This window comes from Erinaceus europaeus, chromosome 14 (assembly GCF_950295315.1).
Source record: "Erinaceus europaeus chromosome 14, mEriEur2.1, whole genome shotgun sequence".
Taxonomy (NCBI): Eukaryota; Metazoa; Chordata; class Mammalia; order Eulipotyphla; family Erinaceidae; genus Erinaceus; species Erinaceus europaeus.
Window position 1 is genome coordinate 68,229,087 of NC_080175.1, and position 20,240 is coordinate 68,249,326.

The window sequence follows — 20,240 nt, forward strand, 5'->3', positions numbered from 1 at the left end:
GGCCCCAAAAGATCTTGCTTTGGGGATGGGAGTTAAACTGTATTTGCAATATGATGAGAAAGAGAGAGTGATGTTCACTTTCAGAAATGGGAAACATGGGTAGCCTCTCTGGAGGTCCTCTGCAGAGTAGGGAGGCTGAAGGGATACTGGGTCTTCTGAGGTGGACCAAAGGCATTGTTAGGTAAGTAGCATTGTGTGAGTAAGGCCATATGACACCCCACATTTGCAACAAGGGAAGCCTTAGATAAACTCCACAGCAGGCTAAGTGGGTCCTTAGCTAAGCAAGATGGCGATGGTTTTAAAATCATATAACCCTAGGTTTTCCTTAGAATCACCTAACTTGGGGAGCACTGCACAGATAGTGTTCCAGACTTCTCCCCAACTCAAAGAAACACACACACACACACACACACACTACACCACACCACACCACACCACACCACACCACACCACACCACACCACACCACACCACACCACACCACACATATCTTAGGTACCCCTCCACAACTGTGTACCAGGTCTCCCAATTCTGCCCTGCCTTTCATCTACAGAGTCCTTTGTTTTGGTTAAATACACCAAATCCACTCCAACTTTTTCTTTGTGTTTTCCTTTTTTTGTCCTTGTTTAGACTTATTTAGCTTTATTTTTATGAGCAAGAAAGAGAAAAAAGAAAAGAGAGAGACACAAGTACTGCTTGGTTCTGATAGATAGAAGCTGGGACTGCAAACATACAAATCTTGTATTGTATTGCTGAACTATTTTTTTTCAACCACATTTACTGGCTCATATAAATATTTAAAAACAAATCCATCTGTATTCCCTTTATGTGTCCTTGACAACATTTATTACAGTTTTTAGTAAACAAACTACTGTAAATATCCATAAAGGGGAAATGAATTTCACAACATGAAAGAGAGGTCAGTAAATGACCAAATATACCAATCTTTGAGAAGATATATTTTTTCTTTTTTTAAGATTAAGCCACTGATTTGCAACTTTAATTAAAATAAGTTTTGTCAGGGTAGTGAAAATGTTCTCAACAAGTTCTGACAGTACTTGGAAGTTTTACATAAAAAGTTTCAACTAAAAAATAATACACTTAGACACAAGTTTTACATTTAAGAATTCTACCAAGTTCAACAAATAAAGAATGGTGGCATTTCAATTTACATCAGTTCTCTGGTGCAGAATAAAATTTCCATGTACGATATTCCCACTGCATAGACGACTTCTAGTGGGCATTGGCGTACAGTCTGTTTTTGATGAAGATGACGTGGGACAGATGTTGCCTGATGCCAGGATAGTGCTGAATGTGACAAAACCAGCAAGACATATTAAGATATTTCTCCTTTTCTTGAACTGTCAGATCAACTATAAAGTAGTGCAGCCCATAGTACAGTAAGACATCTGCTAAGGTAAAGTTATATCCTGTAAGGTAGACTTTACCCTCAAGGTAAGAATTAAGATTCTTCAAGAGAGTGCGGACTTCCTCTTTACCACAGGGCCCATCTACTCGAGTTACCCTATATTCCAGCCACTGTTGAACAATTGCCTTTTCCTCTGTAGTATACCCAAGTAAATACTCTTTGTTGGCTTGCTTGACCAGGTGAGCTGCTATAGTCGTCAATCCTGTTAGACTTAGACCATTGTTTGTTTGAAGGACAGGAACCTGCTGCTTGCCCTGTACACTGTATTTGTGTCCCCCTTGCAAAACCAGCCATTTCTCCAGAAGCGTCAGCTCCCCGGCTGCCGCCATCTCCCAGCTGAGCACCTGCTGAGCTATTTTACTGAATGGGCATCTACCATTTAATTTTAATTTTTTTTTTTTGTCATTGGGACCTCACTGCCCTGGACAGAGGCTTTCAGAATTAGATAGAAAATGAAGAAGAGACATCAAAGCACTGAAGCTTCCTCTAGTGCAATGGGTTCTGGCTCAAATGTGTTGCACACAAATCTCTGTTCTCTCTGATAACTACCAGTTTTCAGTCTATGAGTAAATTCAGTTATTATGTTTTGCAAACTCCTTTGTTTTAGTTATTTATATTCAACAGGTGAGTGAGTACAGCCGATAATTACTTGTCACTTTTGTACTTATTTCACCTCCAGTTCCACCTATTTTGTCCTAAAAGCCACCATGTTTTTTACTGACAAGTTAGTATTACATGGAGTGCATAATCTACATCTCTTTAATCCAGTCACTTGCCAACGGGTTTTGTTATTAAGAACTGTGCTATGAACACAGAGGTGTAGATATGTCTTCGATTTAGTTCCTCCCCCCACCCCAAAAGCATCAGGAAAGTAATTAGGAGCGGTGCTCCAGGATTGTAAGGTAGTTCCTTCTTTTAGCTAATTTTTTTGGTGTATGGTGTCAACAGGTGGTTCAGTTTTGTTATCTTACATGCCACTGTTTGTCTTTTTTGGGGGTGGGTGAGGGAGGACACTGGAATGAATACAGGGCCTCTCACATGCTCAATAACACTACTGAGTGGTTTCCCTTGGTCATTTTTTTATTCTTTATTCTACAGGGAGAAAGAAGGAAAGAAAGAAAAAGGAGAGCTATGGAGAGAGGATAGATTCCACAGCACTGTTCCACTACGCATGGAGTTTACTGGTGTTATTTAAATGATATCTGGGCTCAAAACCAGGGCCTCATGCAGAAGGTGTCAAAAGACCTATCTCCTTGCCTCTATCTATGGACTCTTTATGGGGAGGTGAGAATTCTACCACTGAACCACCAGTGCCTTGCTTGGACTCTTTACTGGATTTCATTGGTTTGTATGCCTTCTTTTGTTTCTATACCATAATGTTTTAATTAATTTTGCTTTATAGCACATTTTGATATCAGAGAGCACAATCACTCCACTTTATTTCCTTCCTCTCTGAACTATTTTGGCTATTCATAATCTATGATTCTACGCAAATTTTAGAATTTTATTCTATTTTCCTAAAGAATGACAGTGAGATTTTTGATAGGCATTTCATGGAATTAACCCCTCCCCCCCACTGGAGTTCAGTGCCTGCGCTATGAATCTATCACTCCAGGAAGACTTTTTTTTCTTTTTTTCCCTATTTTTTTAAGGTAGGATAGAGAGATATTGAGAGAAGAGGAGGATATCAGGAGGGAGAGAGAAAGGGAGACATCTGCACACCTGCTACAAAACTCATGAAGCTTTTCCCCTGAGGTGGGGAGCAAGGGGCTCGAACCTGAGTCCTTTCACATGGTAATGTTTGTTTTTAACCTGATGCACCCCAACATGGCCCCAGAATCTGTGTATTTATTTAGGTGAGATGATCATGTTAGCAATATTCTTCTAATCCATGACCACAGAGCATCCTTCCATTCCTTTTATTTATTTTCTAACTTCACTTTTTTTATATAATTTTACTTATTTATTATCAGATAGAGACAAAGAGAAATTAAGAGGAGAGGAGGAGCTAGAGAGGCAGAGAGCCAGAGAGACACCTGCAGACTTGCTTCACTGCTTGTGAAGTTTCCCGTCTGCAGGTGGGGACCAGGAGCTTGAACCTGGATCCTTGTGCACTGTAATGTGTGTGTTTAACCAGGTGTCCCACTGCCTGGCCCCTCTTTTTTACTTCTTCATCTTATTATTATATACTGACTTTAAAATATTATTAGTTATTTAATATTGATTTGTCTGAGAACTCTGTGTCAGAGTTGAGATAGCACTAGAAAAGCAGGATTACTGGGTCCATGCTCCCAGAGGGATAAAGAATAGAAATTCCTCTCTCCATTGTTACCAGTCATCTCTAACAGGAATGACACAATAGACTCCTCTGTGGGTCCCCATAGGACCTTGCCCTCAACATGGATCAACAATGGTAGAGAATGTGCCATCCTCTGAAGGGAGGCTGGACTGAACATACTCTATTTTCCACCTGAGGAAGATGGGTTCTGAAATTGGGGCAGCTTGGAACGTTCCTACTCATGACCACAGAATGTGAGCTCAGATCTACAGGGATGCAGAGGTCACATAGGCTCCTAAGCTGAATATGGGCCCCAGATCACATCAAATCAGTGGGGTTTACAGTCAACACTATTTATACACCTTTCCCATATTTGGGAGCTACTCTCTTCCTTGATCCAGCTTTCTGGTCCTTTTCCCAGCCATGACATCATCTCCCCAGACAATAACTTGGATCCACCTGCATATCAGATGTCAGGCTCAGAAAAACAAACAAACAAACAAACAGACAAACAAACAAAAAACCTAGTATAGTCCTGGGCCCTTTGGAATATAACTAAAATAGGCCTACTGTCTTCAAAATGCAGACTCCAAATCTTCTTCTGAACTATTCTAGCATTTAGGTTCATGATTAGTCAACAATTTGTTTGATTTATATGTTAACTCTTTTTTCAGCCACCAGGTTCCAGATACTAGCATGATGCCAACTGGATTTCCCTGGGCAGATGACCCCACCAATGTGTCCGAGAGCCCCGCTTCCCCAGAGCCCTGCCCCCCTAGGGAAAGAGAGAGGCAGGTTGGGAGTATGGCTCAGCCTGCCAATGCCCATGTTCAGTGGGGAAGCAATTACAGAAACCAGACTTTCCATCTTCTGCACCCCATAACGTTCCTTGGTCCATGCTCCCAGAGAGATAAAGAATAGGAAAGCTATCAGGGGAGGGGATGGGATACAGAGTTCTAGTGGTGGGAACTGTGTGGAGTTGTACCCCTCTTATCCTATGGTTTTTGTCAGTGTTTCCTTTTTATAAATAAAAATTATATTTAAAAAAAACTAAAAAGAAAAAGAATAGGAATGCTTCCAATGGAGGGGATGGGATACAAAACTCTGGTGATGGGAACTGTGTGGAACTGTACCTCTCTTATCCTACAGTCTTGTCAATCACTTATTAAATAAATAAATAAAAAAGAAAATCAGGACTAGGGCAGAAATTTGAAGAAGTTATACAAATGTAATTAGTCTTTTTATTTTTTAAATATGTTATAAGTCTCAGAAATTTAAATAATTTAAGACTTCAGTTGCTCTCAGGGATCCCTTTTAGAAAATTATATAAACTCTCTGTGAGATAGAGCCAGATAGACAAATAACTACAAATATAGGCTATTAAGAGAAATATTCATATGCTGTTGCTATTTTGTTCCTTTCTGTGGAATTTTTTTTTTACCATGGAAGCAGAGTCTTCAAAGAGACCATGCTAGAGCTTCTCTAGAAAACATAAGATGTTTTGTTAAAGATAATAGAAATACTCTAGTTCCTTAATCTTATTTTGCCTGTAATTTCATATTGAAGATTTTATTTTTTATCTGAAGGGTAAGACGGCACAACTTTTACCATGGAAATGATCAGTTCTGAGGTAATTTACAACATCAGAAAAAGCAAAGTTTAAGAGAGAAAAGGTCTTTATCATTAGTATAAGGCTTCAACTACAGCTCAGTGTTAAGTCATGCTATTCTTTGGTTAGTATAAGAAAATCTATTAGCTTGCTTCTGCTTTGATTGTCACACTTGAAAAAAGAGGCTAATAGTTAAGAGCTTGGAACTTGCAAGACGAAATTTATGAGCATACAAGCCAAGGAAACAAAAGATGCAGAAAATCTGCAACATTCTCTATTCATTCTAACAAATCCCACGCTCAGCTAAAGCACAAAAATCATCCATAATTGTGAATATGAAGCACACATACAAATACCCATGAAATTCACTGAATATTTAAACTATAAACAAATATTTTGAAATAGTCTCAATTTGAATTATTTGAGTTCCACATCAAGCCAATATTTAATTTGGTTGACTGACTGACTGAACACATATGAACTAAGTTTTTTTTTTTTTAATATTCATTTATTTATTCCCTTTTGTTGCCCTTGTTGTTTTGTGTTGTAGTTCTTATTGTTGTTATTGTTGGATAGGACAGACAGAAATGGAGAAAAGAGGGGAATATAGAGAGGGGGAGAGAAAGATAGATACCTGTGACCTACTTCACTGCTTGTGAAGTGACTCCCCTGCAGGTGGGGAGTCGGGGGCTTGAAACGGGATCCTTACACTGGTCCTTGCGCTTTGTGCCACGTCTTAACCCACTGCGCTACTGTCCGACTCCCTTTTTTTTTTAGTTTACATAAAGAGTAGTATGTAGGGGGATGGGTGGTGGCACACCTGGTTGAACGTACATCAGTGAGCAAGGACCCAGGTTCGAGTCCCTGGTTCCCACCTGCAAGGGGGAAAGCTTCACGAATGGTGAAGCAGTGCTATAGGTGTCTATCTCTCTCCTTCTCTATCACCCCCTTCCCTGTCAATTTCTGGCTGCGTCTATCCAATAAATAAATAAAAATTAAACAAAACCAAAAGAAAGTAGTATGTAGGGGGCTGGGTGGTGGCGTAGTGGGTTAAGGGCACATGGCACAAAGTACAAGGACCAGTGTAAAGATTCAGTTTGAGTCCCCGGCACCCCACCTGCAGGGGGGTCGCTCCACTGTCAGTAAAGCAGCTCTGCAGGTGTCTATTTTTCTCTCTCCTCTCTGTCTTCCCCTCCTCTCTCGATTTCTTTCTGTCCTATCCACCAACAACGAAAGCAATAAGAACAATAATAACAACAATAAATAATAAGGGCAACAAAAGGGACAAAAAGCCTCCCGGAGCAGTGGATTCACAGTGCAGGCACCGAGTCCCAGGGATAGCCCTATGGGAGGGGGGGAAGAGTAGCATGTAATGGTATTTAAATGCCAGATCTTTTTTTTTTTTTTTTAATAGAATTTGACCTAAAATAGGTGTTCCTCAAAAACAGGATGATGTATGCTTTGTTTACTGACGTTCTTGTAACACAAAGCTTACTGTGCCTAATGCCTTGTTGGTATAAGTACTCAATTTGTTGAAAGAGTATGAATAAGTGCAACTTAAGAGTAAAGAATGACATCCATTAGTTTATGAGGACTTTGGAGTTACTGGAGTGGGAAGGACTCAAGAATAACTACAATGAAGTTTAGGACAGCGCTAGTGCTGCTAACTTCCAGGTGCTAGTTCTTGATTTGCATTCTACAAACAGTGAATGTCTTCTGTTAGTCCAGCATCAAAGAGAATCTGGCTGCTGTGATAGTGAGCATCGTAAAGAGGAGTATCACAATGGTCCCTAACTGATAGGGAATTTCCAAGTTTTAGCCCCTAGATATGCTTATAATCTGACTGTGATGTATTTGTAAATAGGCCTCAATACAGGAAAGAAAGACTCAAAATATAATAAAGGGCTAAGAATATGTAGAAGGTCAGAGACAGTGCAGGTGGTTAGGACAGAAATGGTGAGCAAGTGATAACAGAGAGGATGAAGGTCAGACTGAAATTTTACTGAGAAGGCCCCAACTCAGAGCAGAGGGACAAGAAAGTAAGATGTCTGATAGAGAAAAAGCAAATGTGCCAACCTGTATCTATAGTAACCAAGGTTACTGTCATATTTTGTCTTTAATTGCTTATCATGTCAGCTTCTGTAACCCTGGCTAGCTTTTTCCTCCTAAAAGGTACCCCCTACCCCAGTGATCGGGTGAACTTTCTCAGTTGCAGGAAAGATAACAGTAACTAAGGCAACCAGACCCTGAGCTGTGGGTACAAGTCGGACCCCTTAACCTTGCAGCCTCTGCTTCTGTAATGATGCTTTTTGCTCTCAAGCCTGCACCCTCTATATCAGCTTGTACTGGCCCTTTGTTCAGGGCCAGAGTTATCAGAATGATCTGAGCTCCTGGCCCACACGTAAGTAAAAGGCTCCTTTCTTACTCCATCCACCTGGGCTTCAGTCATCTTGATTATTAATAGAGTTTGTTAACATAACCTTTCGGGGGTCTGTCATCCCCTGGCCATTAGAGCAGGGCTTCTAAGACCCACAGACTGTGCACCATCTTTGTCAAACTCAAGTCTGGGGAAAAAAATCTTCTGCTTCTAACAGCAATCTGCAACTAATTTTATTTTATTTTACTTTATTTTACTTTTCAATAAGTACACCAAAGAATTGTTTCTCTTTGGTGTGCCCACTTTGGAAACCATTGAGGTCATTGATAACTTTAAGGTGGTCCATCCATCCACCCATCCAATTTAGTGGGGGCAAGGGTTGAACCTGGGTCCTGCACATGGCAAAGCAGCAGACTATCCCAGTGAGATATCTCCCCAGCCCAGTGGCAAACATTTAAATGCCAGGTACAGCTTGCATTGGATAGGAGAGCTTGGGGTCGGTACAGATGGAGCATCTGTGAAGGTTGCACAACTTCAGCATTTCCTGCTTCACTAGAGAAAGATGCTCCGCATGGCAGGCGCTTGTACAGGCCCATGCTGATGTCAGCAGCCCACCCAACAATCCCTGAAGAGGTCTTTCAACTGTAGTGAAAGCATTCGTTCCATTTTCTCAGAGCCAAGAATCTGAATCAGTGCCTTTTCAGGAGCTCTTTGTCACAATGCAGGAGCACACTGTGGGACGCTTCCCTAGCAAGGAGTTTTATTGCCAACCCACGAGCAGTGAAGCACTGCTGCAGGTCTCTCTCTCTAGCTCCTCCTTTCTACCTCAAATTCTCTCTGCCTTTATCCAATAAATAAATAAGACATAAAAAAAAAACACAAAAAGCAAGCCTCCTTTTGAACAGTATTTGAAGTCAACTTGTATAATCACTGCAGAGCCACCAACACGAGGCTAGTCTTTTGCTTGAGATATTGAATTTCTGACTGGAAACATGGTTGGAAAATTACAAGGGTGTTTTGTTTAGTCTTGTCTTTTTTTTTTCTTTTTTTTCCCCAAGATGCTACTTAAAATGAGGAAGCTAGAATCAAGAAACAACAGGATTATATGTTTCCATACTGGAGGTGAAACTGAGAAAATCTGGAGAGATTCTAGGCACAAATATCTCTAGTCACTCAGCAAATGGCTTACGTCTAATAAAGGTTACTTTCTGGCCAGCTGGTTTTAAAATGGAAACAAAGTGCTGACACATAGCCTTGATGATACAGACTTAAATAATATTTATTTACTGGATAGAAACAGAGAGAAAATAAGGGGAAAGACAGAGAGAGAGAGAGAGAGAGAGATCGGCAGCACTGCTTCACCACTTGTAAAGCTTTCCCCCTGCAAGTGGGGACAGGGGACCTGAACACAGGTACTTATACACTGTAATGTATGTGCTCAATCAGGTGTGCCACCACCTCGTGCCCCTAATTTTTTTAACTGAAGTTTAGTAAATAAAGTTCAAATAACTGGATTAATTTAGTATTTATTTATTTATTTATTTTGCCTCCAGGGTTATCACTGGGGCTTGGTACCTGCACTAGGAACCCATTGCTCCTGGAGGCCATTTTCACCATTTGGTTACTCTTGTTGCAGTCGTTATTGTTATTATAGCTGCTGTTGTTGGATAGGACAGAGAGAAATCAACAGAGGAGGAAAGATAGAGGGGGGCAGAGAAAGATAGGCACTTGAAGACCTGCTTCACAGCTTGTGATGTGACCCCTCTTGCAGGTGGGGGGCGGGGGACTCGAACCGGGATGCTTACGCCGGTCCTTGTGCTTTGCTCCATGTGCTCTTAACCCACTGCGCTACTGCCCAGACCCACTCTTTATTTTTTTGAAGTAGCTGGCACATGGAACTCCAAATACTTAGGTGGAACTACTTTATATATTCTGAGAATATTATGTGGCAAACCTAGTACTTTATCATCTAGTGGACATAATATATGAGACAACAGCAGAAAACCAGGCATAACCAATGTAAATGTGGGAAAACCCAGAAAGAATGTTGATGGTGATTTTTCACTTTCTTCTTTCTTACAAGGTGATACCAGAGACTGAATTCATGACGGTGACTTTTCACTTTCTTCTTTCTTACAATGTGATACCAGAGACTGAATTCACATGTGCTCTACTGCTGATTCCCCTCCTCAGTCCAACTTTTTTTTTTTTTTTTTATGAGAAAGTCAGACAGACAGATACAGAGAGCATGTACAAAGCACTGTTTCACCATCCATGGAGTTCTGATTTGCTTATTGTCTTTGTTGCTCTCAAGTCGTAGTGTCAGTGAACACAGGGCCTCACATATATGGGTCAGGAGATCCACCACTGGGCCACCTCTTACTGTCATTCAGGTACTTTAGTAGATCTACCATAAGTTAAGATGTAATTAAATTAATCCATGTTGCAGGTGGGGGAGATAGTCTAATGGTGATGCAAAAGGCCTTCATGCCTGATTCTCTGAAGTCCCAGGTTTAACACCGTGAACCACCATACGCCAGAACTGAGCAGTACCCTGGGCAAACCAAACCAGACCAAAACCAAAACCAAAACCATGTTGAAACACAAGAGAAAAACCCACACAGTTTATAGAGCAGAATATATGGAGGAAGGAGATGACTTCTGCAGTCAATTTTTTTTTTTTTTCCCAACAGGAAATTCTTTAATGTAGGCATTAGTATGGACATCACATTTAGGAGATACAAAGAATTTCAGATTACAGATGAGATAAATATCAAACCACACACTTCTGGTTTATTGGAGAAACAACAGCTGTGAGTGAGACTTTTAAATACTTAAAAAAATGGAAACGAGGTTCCTGTTGGTCTATGTGGTTTCACTGGGAACTACCTGAAATTTCTGAGTAGAAATTCAGTGAGGAACATAGTATAATACTTAGTACATTGTGATTAGATGACATCTTTATGTTGGGTACATTTTAGCAGAAACTTAGTAAAAGATTCTGGGGTGGGTGAGGTGGAGAGTACAGGTCCTAGAAAAAGATGACAGAGGACATAGTGGGGGTTGTATAGTTATATGGAAAACTGAGAAATGTTATGCATATAGAAACTATTATATTTACCATTGACTGTAAAACAGTAATCCCCCAATGAAGGAAAGGGAAAAAAACACTCCTGAAAATCTCATAGGAAAAAAATAAGAAACATTGAAAATTCTGAGGGAAGGGGATAGGACATGGACAGTTCTGTATGTAGTGAAGGAGACTGAATTGACTGAACCAATAAATTCTAAATTGTCCTTACACTTTTAAGAAAGTATGACTCTCTTTTTGACACCTAGCTGACTTTTGGTATGACTGCTGCCATTCTGAATACTAAATAAGAAACAAGATATATAGTGTGTTATAGATTAAGCATTCCAAGCACTAAATGCTACCCAACTACTGATTACAGGTCGATTTTCCTTTATTATATAATTGATCTTCTGCATTTGCTTTTATAGGTCGTAGATCAATACAAATCTATGAAAAGACAATACTTGTTTTTCAAAGGATCACACGTATGAGAGCAGCAGGCCTAGGAAAATAGTCCCTGGAATGTCAAAAAATTACTGAGCTTTAAAACTGAAGAATGGGTTAAGGGCTAGCAATTTTACCCTTAGAATTAGTCTTAGAAAATCTACTTCATTATAAATATACTACTACTATGTCCTCCCAATTATATGCCCAGAACTGACTTTTTCAAAAGTCTTTTAAGCACCCATCCCTCATTTTGGATTGGAAAATGAAGTGGGATCCTCTTCCCTTGTTGAGACAATAGTTTTTACCTGCCAATACAGTTTGATGAGCTTGCTTGTACTCTGTTCTGTTCCTCCACAGAGCCAAAACATGTAGTCAGCAATCATGGCACTCCTAAGAACAAGGACGAAACAAATATATTGGCAACAAGTAAAACCATAACAGGTAGTATACAGAAATATCAAGGAAGATGATGCTGTAATAGGTAAATTGGAAAACACTACTATCAAGCAAAGGAGAAGCCACGTTTTAGAATACAAAGGCAGAGCTTCCACCAACATCCCCCCACCCTACAAAAAAAAAAAAGATAGTTATAAGAAGTAGCAAGCCATTTGTCTTCTGAATGGTTTTTCTCTTTGTACAGCATAAGAATATTTAAAGACAACGCAAAATGTTTTGTTTTGGTTGCCTTTTACTAAGCTTCAGAGCATTTATAGAGTAACACAAATCTTATGTCTTCTAAAATGCTCTTAAGGCTAGCATACACAAATCACTATTACACTAGCATTTAAGCATATTTCAGACTACACATGAGTTAAAGATTATTCACCTCAGATGAAAAGAACCTCCTTAAAACTAAAAACAAAAAGTTCCAATTCAGCAAACACACCCCATCCCACAAACTTGGTATTTAATTGAATTGGTTTCAGTATCTAGTGTGTACAACCACTGCATTAGTCTTATTAAGCTGAGGGGATATTAAAAACTATTGTGCAATGGATATTAATCCATTGCTTAGCATCCTCTGGAAAAACAGTTTACTTTTATGACTGTTTCTCTGCTAGGCCTCTCTATTTCTTTTCCCTTGAGACTCCAAATCCAATTAAATGTGACTAGAAGTAATTTCAAATTGTCACGTTAGCCAATTAAACATATAATAATCCTGTGTACCTAATCACTAGTACCAAAAGTTTATTTATTTAAGTAGAGCTATCACTGTGTACCCTCGAAATGTTTGTCTTATCTTTGCCTGCACATATGTGTTGTTTCTTGACACCATTGTAAATTGAATTAGAAAATTTCCTCCCCTAAATATAGGTTTGTCTAAGACACAGCAGCTGTAAACTTACTGCAGTACTCTATTGGAAGAATTAAAATGTTTAGATTCTTGCTCAGGACAGACTAAAATAAGGACTTTAAAAATGAACAGTGGAAAAATATAACACCACATGGAACATTACTCAGCTCAAATATTTCTCTCTCCATACACATATGTCAACAAAAATGGTCCATGGACTGAAAAATAGCTCAATTGGATAGTGCCCTGCTTTGCCATGTGCATGATCAAGGTTTGAGCCAGTCTCCACTGCATTGAAGAAAACTTTGGTGCTGTGGTGTCTCTCTCTCCCTATGTATGTATATATATATTTAAAATTAAATAAATAAAAAGAAGAAAATGGCCTCTGACACTTCAAAACAAATGATAATACTATAAAAATAATACTTTATTTGAGGAAGTTAATGCTTTACAGTGCAGTCACTGACATATGAGTACAGTTTCATTCTGTACCAAGACCTCACAATTCACTCCCACCTTTCCTTCTTCCTTTTCTCCCCCAGAGTCCTTTGCTTTGGTGGGATACACCATGTCCAATCCACATTTCACTTTGCTTTCTCCCTCCCTGTCTCTCTAAATGAGGTCCAGCTTATACGTGAGATCATTTGTATCCATTCTTCTCTTTTTTGATGTATCTCACTTATTTTCTAGTTCCATCCAACACGATGTAAGAACTTTTTTATAATTTTCAAAGCCCTTCTTGAATGGTAAGACCAAATGAGAGTCAGGGGTTCTGACGTTATATAAACAGGTACGGGGTGGAAAACAGGTCATGAAGATCACAGACTAGAGAGAAGCCAAAGTCCATTTCAGACATTTGCATTTTGATAAAAACACTTGGGAAACTGGCCCTTCTGTGACAACCTAAAAAGGAAGTCTATTTGACTTTACTAAGTTCTGAATTTAAGAAATCAGTGAAAAATGTAAGCATCTCCCTCTCAAAGACAGTATGCACTGTATTTACAGGACTGGGTAATCTCTGGCCAGGGCTTGGTTCTGTAATCTGATTCTTCTTTCTATAGCAATTAGACATGTAAATATGTTCAATTAAAATATATGTGATTATGGTATATTGCACCAAAGTAAAAGACTCTGGGGTGGTGGGGGAAGGTTCAGGACCTGAAACGTGATAGCAGAGGAGGACCTAGAGGGAGTTGAATTGTTATGTGAAAAACTGAGAAATGTTACACGTGTATAAACTGCTATATTTTACTGTCAACTATAAAGCATTAATCCCCACAATAATGAAAAAAATATATAGTTATTTTTATTTTAATGAGAGAGAGAACACAGCACTGTTCAGCTCTGGCTTATGGTGGAGCTGGGGATTGAACCTAGGATCTTGGGAGCATGATAATCTTTTGCATAAATAGTATATTGTCTCTTGGAGCCTCAGGCATGATAATCTTCTGCAAAAACAGTATATTGTCTTTCCTCTGCCTTTCACATTATTTAACAAGAACATCAGTCCCTAGTTAAGCTTGGAGTGGGCAAAACTTTCCTAATAAAGGGTCAGAGAGGAAATATTTTAGCTTTTGTGAATCATATGATCTCAGAGCTACTCAATCTGGAAGTAGCTGTAGCCAAATGCGGGAGCTGTAATCCAATAAAGTTTTATTTACCAAAACATGGTGATTTGACTTAGCTGCCCTGATTTTGTGATAAGTAAATTTGCAGGGTGACCAACAGGTACTGGGATAATCATCAATTAACAACCAGGTATCAGCTTCCACACATTGACTACAGGCTTCTTTAAAACGTTAAGTTTTAGGTGTGGTGGAGGGTACTGTGATATGCTCACAACATGCATGGGTATGGAACTTCATAATCTTTTTTTTTCCCCTCCAGGGTTATTGCTGGGGCTTGGTGCTCTTGGAGACTATTTTTTCCCTTTTGTTGTCCTTGTCGTTTATCATTGTCGTTTATCATTGTTTATTATTGTCATCATTGTTGTTGGATAGGACAGAGAAATTGAGAGAGGAGCGGAAGACAGAGAGGGGGAGAGAAAGACACCTGCAGACCTGCTTCACTGATTGTGGGAGCCAGGGGCTCGAACCGGGATCTTTAAGCCGGTCTTTTGCGCCATGTGTGCTGACCGCCTGTCCCCCTTTTAAAAAAAAGATTAATTAATTGTTTGATTATAGTAAAAAATAATAACTTCTGACAGACTGTGGATACAGAATAATGGTTCTGTAAATGACTTTCTTGCTTGATGCTCTGAACTTCCAGGTTCAATCCCAGGGACCACAGTATACCAGAATTGAGTAGTGCTCTAGGAAAAACAAAACAAAACAAAACCCTATAAAACAACAGTCAAAACTTTTGTTGGACTTCTGTTTGGAGTTTAAGGAACGAGGGTTTATTTGATACATAAAAAACATGATGGGAAAATAGGAGTAAAAGGCTAGCTAGACGTGTAGCAGAAGCCATGAGCGTTTTAAACCTAGTTTAGCAGAGTTCAGCTACAACACCTGCAGGTCCCTTGTGTGTGTGTGTGGGGGGGGGGGATAAGAAGAGAGCTGAAATGAGTGAACTTCTGTTAGTGGTTTGCTTAAATAATTTCCCATACTCATAACCCCTTGTGAGTTTGTCTGTAGTGCCTGTAGAGATCAGCCTGATGTGAGCCGTATGCTAATTAAGTTCATGTCCCATAATTCCTTTTGCACACCATCAGTAAAATAGTGTTCTAATAGTTGACTGCAGTGTGTGTGTGTGTGTGTGTGTGTGTGTGTGTGTGTGTGTGTTTGGGGGAGGGGTGAGGCAGGGAGGAAGAGGAGAGAACCAGAGCATCAGTCTAGCAATGCAATGCCAGGGATTGAACTGGGAAATCTCATGCTGGGGAGTCCAATGTTATAACACCTATACCACCTCCTGGGCTAGTCCCTATCCCTGGCCAGTCCTACAATATGATAAAACTGTGTCAAATCACTGACACAGAAAATAAATAGTGTGGTGACCCATTTTCTCTTCGGGGATAATGCAGCTCCTTGTACTAAAATAACTGCGCAGAGTTCAGGGGGAAAAGAACCAACAACTTTAAAACTTTGAAATACGCAAAATAAGAAAACCAGTAATCTCCATGTCAGAGATTCTGTGGTTTGATTTGAGAAAAAGTTAAAATTGATAGCTTCTATCACTTTATCGAACATCCCGTTTGGATTGAAAAAAATGTGAAAGATGGGACTAGGGAGGAAGATTCTCAGGCACGAGTTCCTGGGTTTCAGCCTTGGCATTACATGTGCCAGAGTGATGCTCTGGTTCTTCTCTCTCTCACTAACAAATCAATCAATTTTTTTTTTTTTTAAGTGGAAGAAATCCTCACACTGAGTTCTAGGGCTTTCCTTCTGGTGACCTGGTTTGGGATTTACCATTGTAGAATTAGATACATCAGCGTTTTCATTAACAGTTTCCAAAGGTTTTTTTAAAATGTAATTATATGTTACCAAATAGCTATATTCTTAAATAGAGTTTTTTTTTAACCCTTTTTCAAAAGATTACATCTCTAAATTTATATTAAAGTGAAAGAAGAATTAAGATTCACCAACTCATATGTGTAACCTTGGAAGGACTGTTCCAGTGTCCAATGGAGGGGTCAGGGGCACAGAAGTCTGGTGGTGGGAACCATATGGGTTTATATGCCTATTACCTTACAATTTTGTAAATCAATATTAAATCACTAATAAAAAATCAAAAAATTAAAATTCATGGACGTTTGTGACTTGGTTTTAGGAAGTAAGATGACCAAAGAGTGAAAAAGTTGCTAGCAAACTTTTTTTCTTATTGCTACATGTACATTGAGATATTTTTCATAGGCATAATGTATTTCCTTTAGTACCTGACATAGAGTTGAATTCGTGCAAAGAACACAGTTCAGATTATTACTGTTCCAGCCCCCTTTTTCTCCCTATTGGACGTGACAGTTGTGTTTTTACCATCTACCTCCCTTGTTTAGTTCCATATATCTATCTTTACCCTACAGTTCAGTTTTGATGAGTCAGTAGAACACAGAAAGAGGAATACCATTATACCACGCGGTCATATGTGAGGTAAGAGAAAGATCATCATGATTTGATCATTCCAGAAAAGCCTCAAGGGCTCAAGTACCTTGTCACATCTTGGTACTTGAAAACTCACCTCATGAATTGAATGAAGCCCATCACTCATTTTACTGTCCTCCAGGCATCTCTGTTTACTTTCAGACCAACACCCTCATATCCTCAATACTTGAGAAACAACATGATTCAATATTGTTTCTAAATGCCTTCCTTTCAGCCTATCATTTCTTTTCTTAAAAATTTTTATATTTATTTATTTATTTTCCCTTTTGTTGTTATTTTACCTTGTTGTTTTTCATTGTTGTAGTTATTATTGTTGTTATTGATGCTGTCATTGTTGGATAGGACAGAAAGAAATGGAGAGAGGAGGGGAAGACAGAGGGGGGAGAGAAAGATAGACAACTGCAGACCTGCTCCACTGCCTGTGAAGCGACTCCCCTGCAGGTGGGGAGCCAGGGGCTCGAACTGGGATCCTTAGGCTGGTCCTTGCGCTTTGCACCACGTGCGCTTAACTCACTGCACTACCGCCTGACTCCCTAGCCTATCATTTCTTTCAGCTACTTGCATTACTCTACTGAGAGGGTTGTACCTTTAAGATCATGCTAGGGAATGCCTGTTAATTGACAGCTGGTGGTTTAATATCTGTCAGTTTGGAGCTTGTTCTAAGTGCTAAGCACCACAGAAAGCACTTTCCATAGTAGAATGTGAACCCACTTCACCCATAACTCTGCACCAGATATCTGTTCTCTCTTGCCTACCCATGGAAACTCTGCCAGAAATAATTCTCTTGTTCACTTTTATTTTCTTTCAACTTTTTCTGGAGCTTCTGTGCTAATACAAATAAAATAAAATATCTCCAAAGCCCCCTGCCTCTCTTGGTCAATTCACCTTTCAGTTATTTTAATTCTATTATTCAAGTTGAAGAAAAAAAAAAGGCTGGGAAAATAGCTCACTTGGACAGAGTGCTGCTTTGTCATGATGTCATACCATGATACAGGTCTGCATCAAGCTCCCATCCCACTGAAAGAAGCCAGTCTTTACAATGGCCTCAGAGTCAAACACCATCTGCTCACAAGTTGCTTCTCTGATTTCATTTCCTGCTTGCTCTTCGCCAGACAAACTGTCTACCCCACTGTTCCTTAAAAATGTGAAGTTCACTGTTACCTCTCCTTAGACATCCCCTAGTTCTGTGCTCACCTCCTTTGAGTCTTTAGCCCGTATTCTTTCTCAGTGAGGATGTCCTGGTCACACTCTGATTCCATCCCTACCAAAGCCTAAAGCATTCACCAGCCAGCTCTTTGTGGACACACACACACCTTCTGTGGACAAGGATTTATGTCTGTTTCATTCATGCCTCTGTCCCCAGTGCCCTGTGTGGAGTCACACGATAAATATCTGCTGATCTCGCAACCAAACATCATTTTATTTATTGATTTCAATGAGAAGAATTAAGCATTTGTCACTAGTTTCTATCTGAGGTTCTGCAATGTCTATAATTTAACCAAGTGCTTCTGCTGTGGAGGTGCTGTAGGAATGGACAGACACGTTGAGCCTGTCAATTTATCCTGATGTAGAATTCAATGCAAAAATCTAGCTCATATGAAGGATTAATAGATGCTAATAGATACTGACATATTTTATTTATTTATTTTATTTATTTATTTTCCCTATTGTTGCCCTTTTTATTATTGTTGTTGTTATTGATGTCATCATTGTTGGATAGGACAGAAAGAAATGGAGAGAGGAGGGGAAGACAGAGAAGGGGAGAGAAAGATAGACACCTGCAGACCTGCTTCACCGCCTGTGAAATGACTCCCCTGCAGGTGGGGAGCCGGGGGCTCAAACCAGGATGCTTACTCCAGTCCTTGCACTTTGTGCCACATGTGCTTAACCCGCTGCCCTACCGCCCAACTCCCACTGACATATTTATTATATAAATGAAGAAGGAAAGGTACCAGGAAGCACAGTGGCCTAATATATTATATCTCAAATTACTTCTAACATGCCTTTAGTCATGTCAACAATTACTACTTCCCTGCAAGCAAATCTAATCCTACACTTTGTATAGTATATACTTTTTACAAAACCGGTTCTAAAGTCACATTTTGTTTGCTTGCTATATCTGTTAAAAGTCAGCATTTGACTTTTAAAGACAAAAGTATTTAAAATACACGATACTTAGGCCCCCAAATCAACATATTATGAATCACACCCCATTGCAATAGAATGACAAATACATAATGCAAGAATTTGACATGTTATCATAAATAAGATAGTGGCCAGTTTTGATGTTGAAATTAATGACATTAAAGGACTCAGGTGAATAAATCTATTCATGCCAGGTGAGACTGAATAGTTAAAAATAATGCAATCTTAACGGTATGAAAATTACTATAAACACTGCCCAAAGCCCACAGTCAGATTAGAAATTGGTAGCATTTCTACCCAGCGTGGCCACATGGTGGTGTGAAACAATAAGACATGGTAAACAAAAGAAAACCATAGCGTACAGTCAATTGTGTGGTCTACTAGGCAGGCTGGCTGGGACCTTGAAAAGTCATTCCGTTCATCACCTGGCCTTTAGGCAAGATCACACTTAAACCTTTCAAATGAGACTGATGAGAATCTATTCTGTTTTAAAGACCTCCACAGATGGACACTGCGCTGCCTTCCTCACTGAATTCAGGCTTTCACAGCCATAAATAGCATCTTCTGCAGTTCCCGTCTGACTGGCTTTAGCTCTTTTTTCAGTGTTAATGCCACCCAGCTAGACCTTATCCTCTGAGAAGCTGCTCCACATCCTCACAATAATTTCTCAGTCTTCTCTTCCCTAGGTTGATTAATTAACCTCCCTTGCTTTAATCCTTTTCTGTGAGCCACACTTTCTGAACATTAGTCAGTTTTCTGGTTATCTTTTCATTTTGTTTAAGTCCCTTTTTTTCTCCTTTCTTTTTTTCTCTTCCCCTCCTCTCCTCTCCTCTCCTCTCCTCTCCTCTCCTCTCCTCTCCTCTCCTCTCCTCTCCTCTCCTCTCCTTTCCTTTTCTCTTCTTCTACAAACAGAGACTGACCCTTTTCAAGGGGTTAAGGATAATCTATATGTTATTTTAAAAATTAGTTACTTATTTTAATGAAAGAGAGACGCAGAAAAAAGGTCCAGAGCCTTGCTCAGCTCTGGCTTATGGTAGTGCTGGGGATTGAGACTGGGACCTCAGAGCCTCAGGCAGGAGAGGCCTTTGCAGAACCATTATGCTGTCTCTCCAGCCCAATCTATATGTTCTTTGTGTACAGCTATTTCACTTATGTAGCTGGAATAGTTCTTCCTTACAAAGTATGTATTGAACAGTTCCAACTCCAGAATCTTTCCCTATAATCAAGATCCTCATGTGATAGGTTTGCGTCCTTCCTCCTGTGCTTAAAAAAAAATCTTCAGAAATATATGCATATACATGCTATTAATTATAGATGAATTAATATTGTAGTTAAGTATATATTCCTCTTGAATACAAATGCTAATATTAGAGATTAGATTCTGATTGGGAGGAGAAACAAACTAGCAAATTCTCTCAGGCGAACACACACATACACACTACCACCACCCCCACCACCAAGATGTACCTTAGTGCAGGCTCATATATTTTCC

General features: G+C 39.6%; 2 protein-coding genes across 2 annotated transcripts in view; both read right to left on the bottom strand.

Moving 5' to 3' along the window:
- Nucleotides 1-20,240, bottom strand: part of SPATA16 (spermatogenesis associated 16) — a 331,768-nt gene that overhangs the window by 103,438 nt on the left and 208,090 nt on the right. The window contains exon 5 of the mRNA XM_007517989.2: nucleotides 11,518-11,602. Coding sequence (XP_007518051.2) covers nucleotides 11,518-11,602 — 85 coding nt within the window. The remainder of the gene's footprint in view (nucleotides 1-11,517; nucleotides 11,603-20,240) is intronic.
- LOC103108975 (eukaryotic translation elongation factor 1 epsilon-1-like) lies at nucleotides 1,178-1,854 on the bottom strand. Its single transcript, XM_060170980.1, has one exon. The coding sequence runs from the start codon at nucleotides 1,755-1,757 to the stop codon at nucleotides 1,233-1,235; it is 525 nt and encodes a 174-aa protein (XP_060026963.1). The 5' UTR covers nucleotides 1,758-1,854; the 3' UTR covers nucleotides 1,178-1,232.

Excerpts from the sequence above, each read along its gene's own strand:
- LOC103108975 (XM_060170980.1), bottom strand. The coding sequence starts at position 1,757 with ATGGCGGCAGCCGGGGAGCTGACGCTTCTGGAGAAATGGCTGGTTTTG.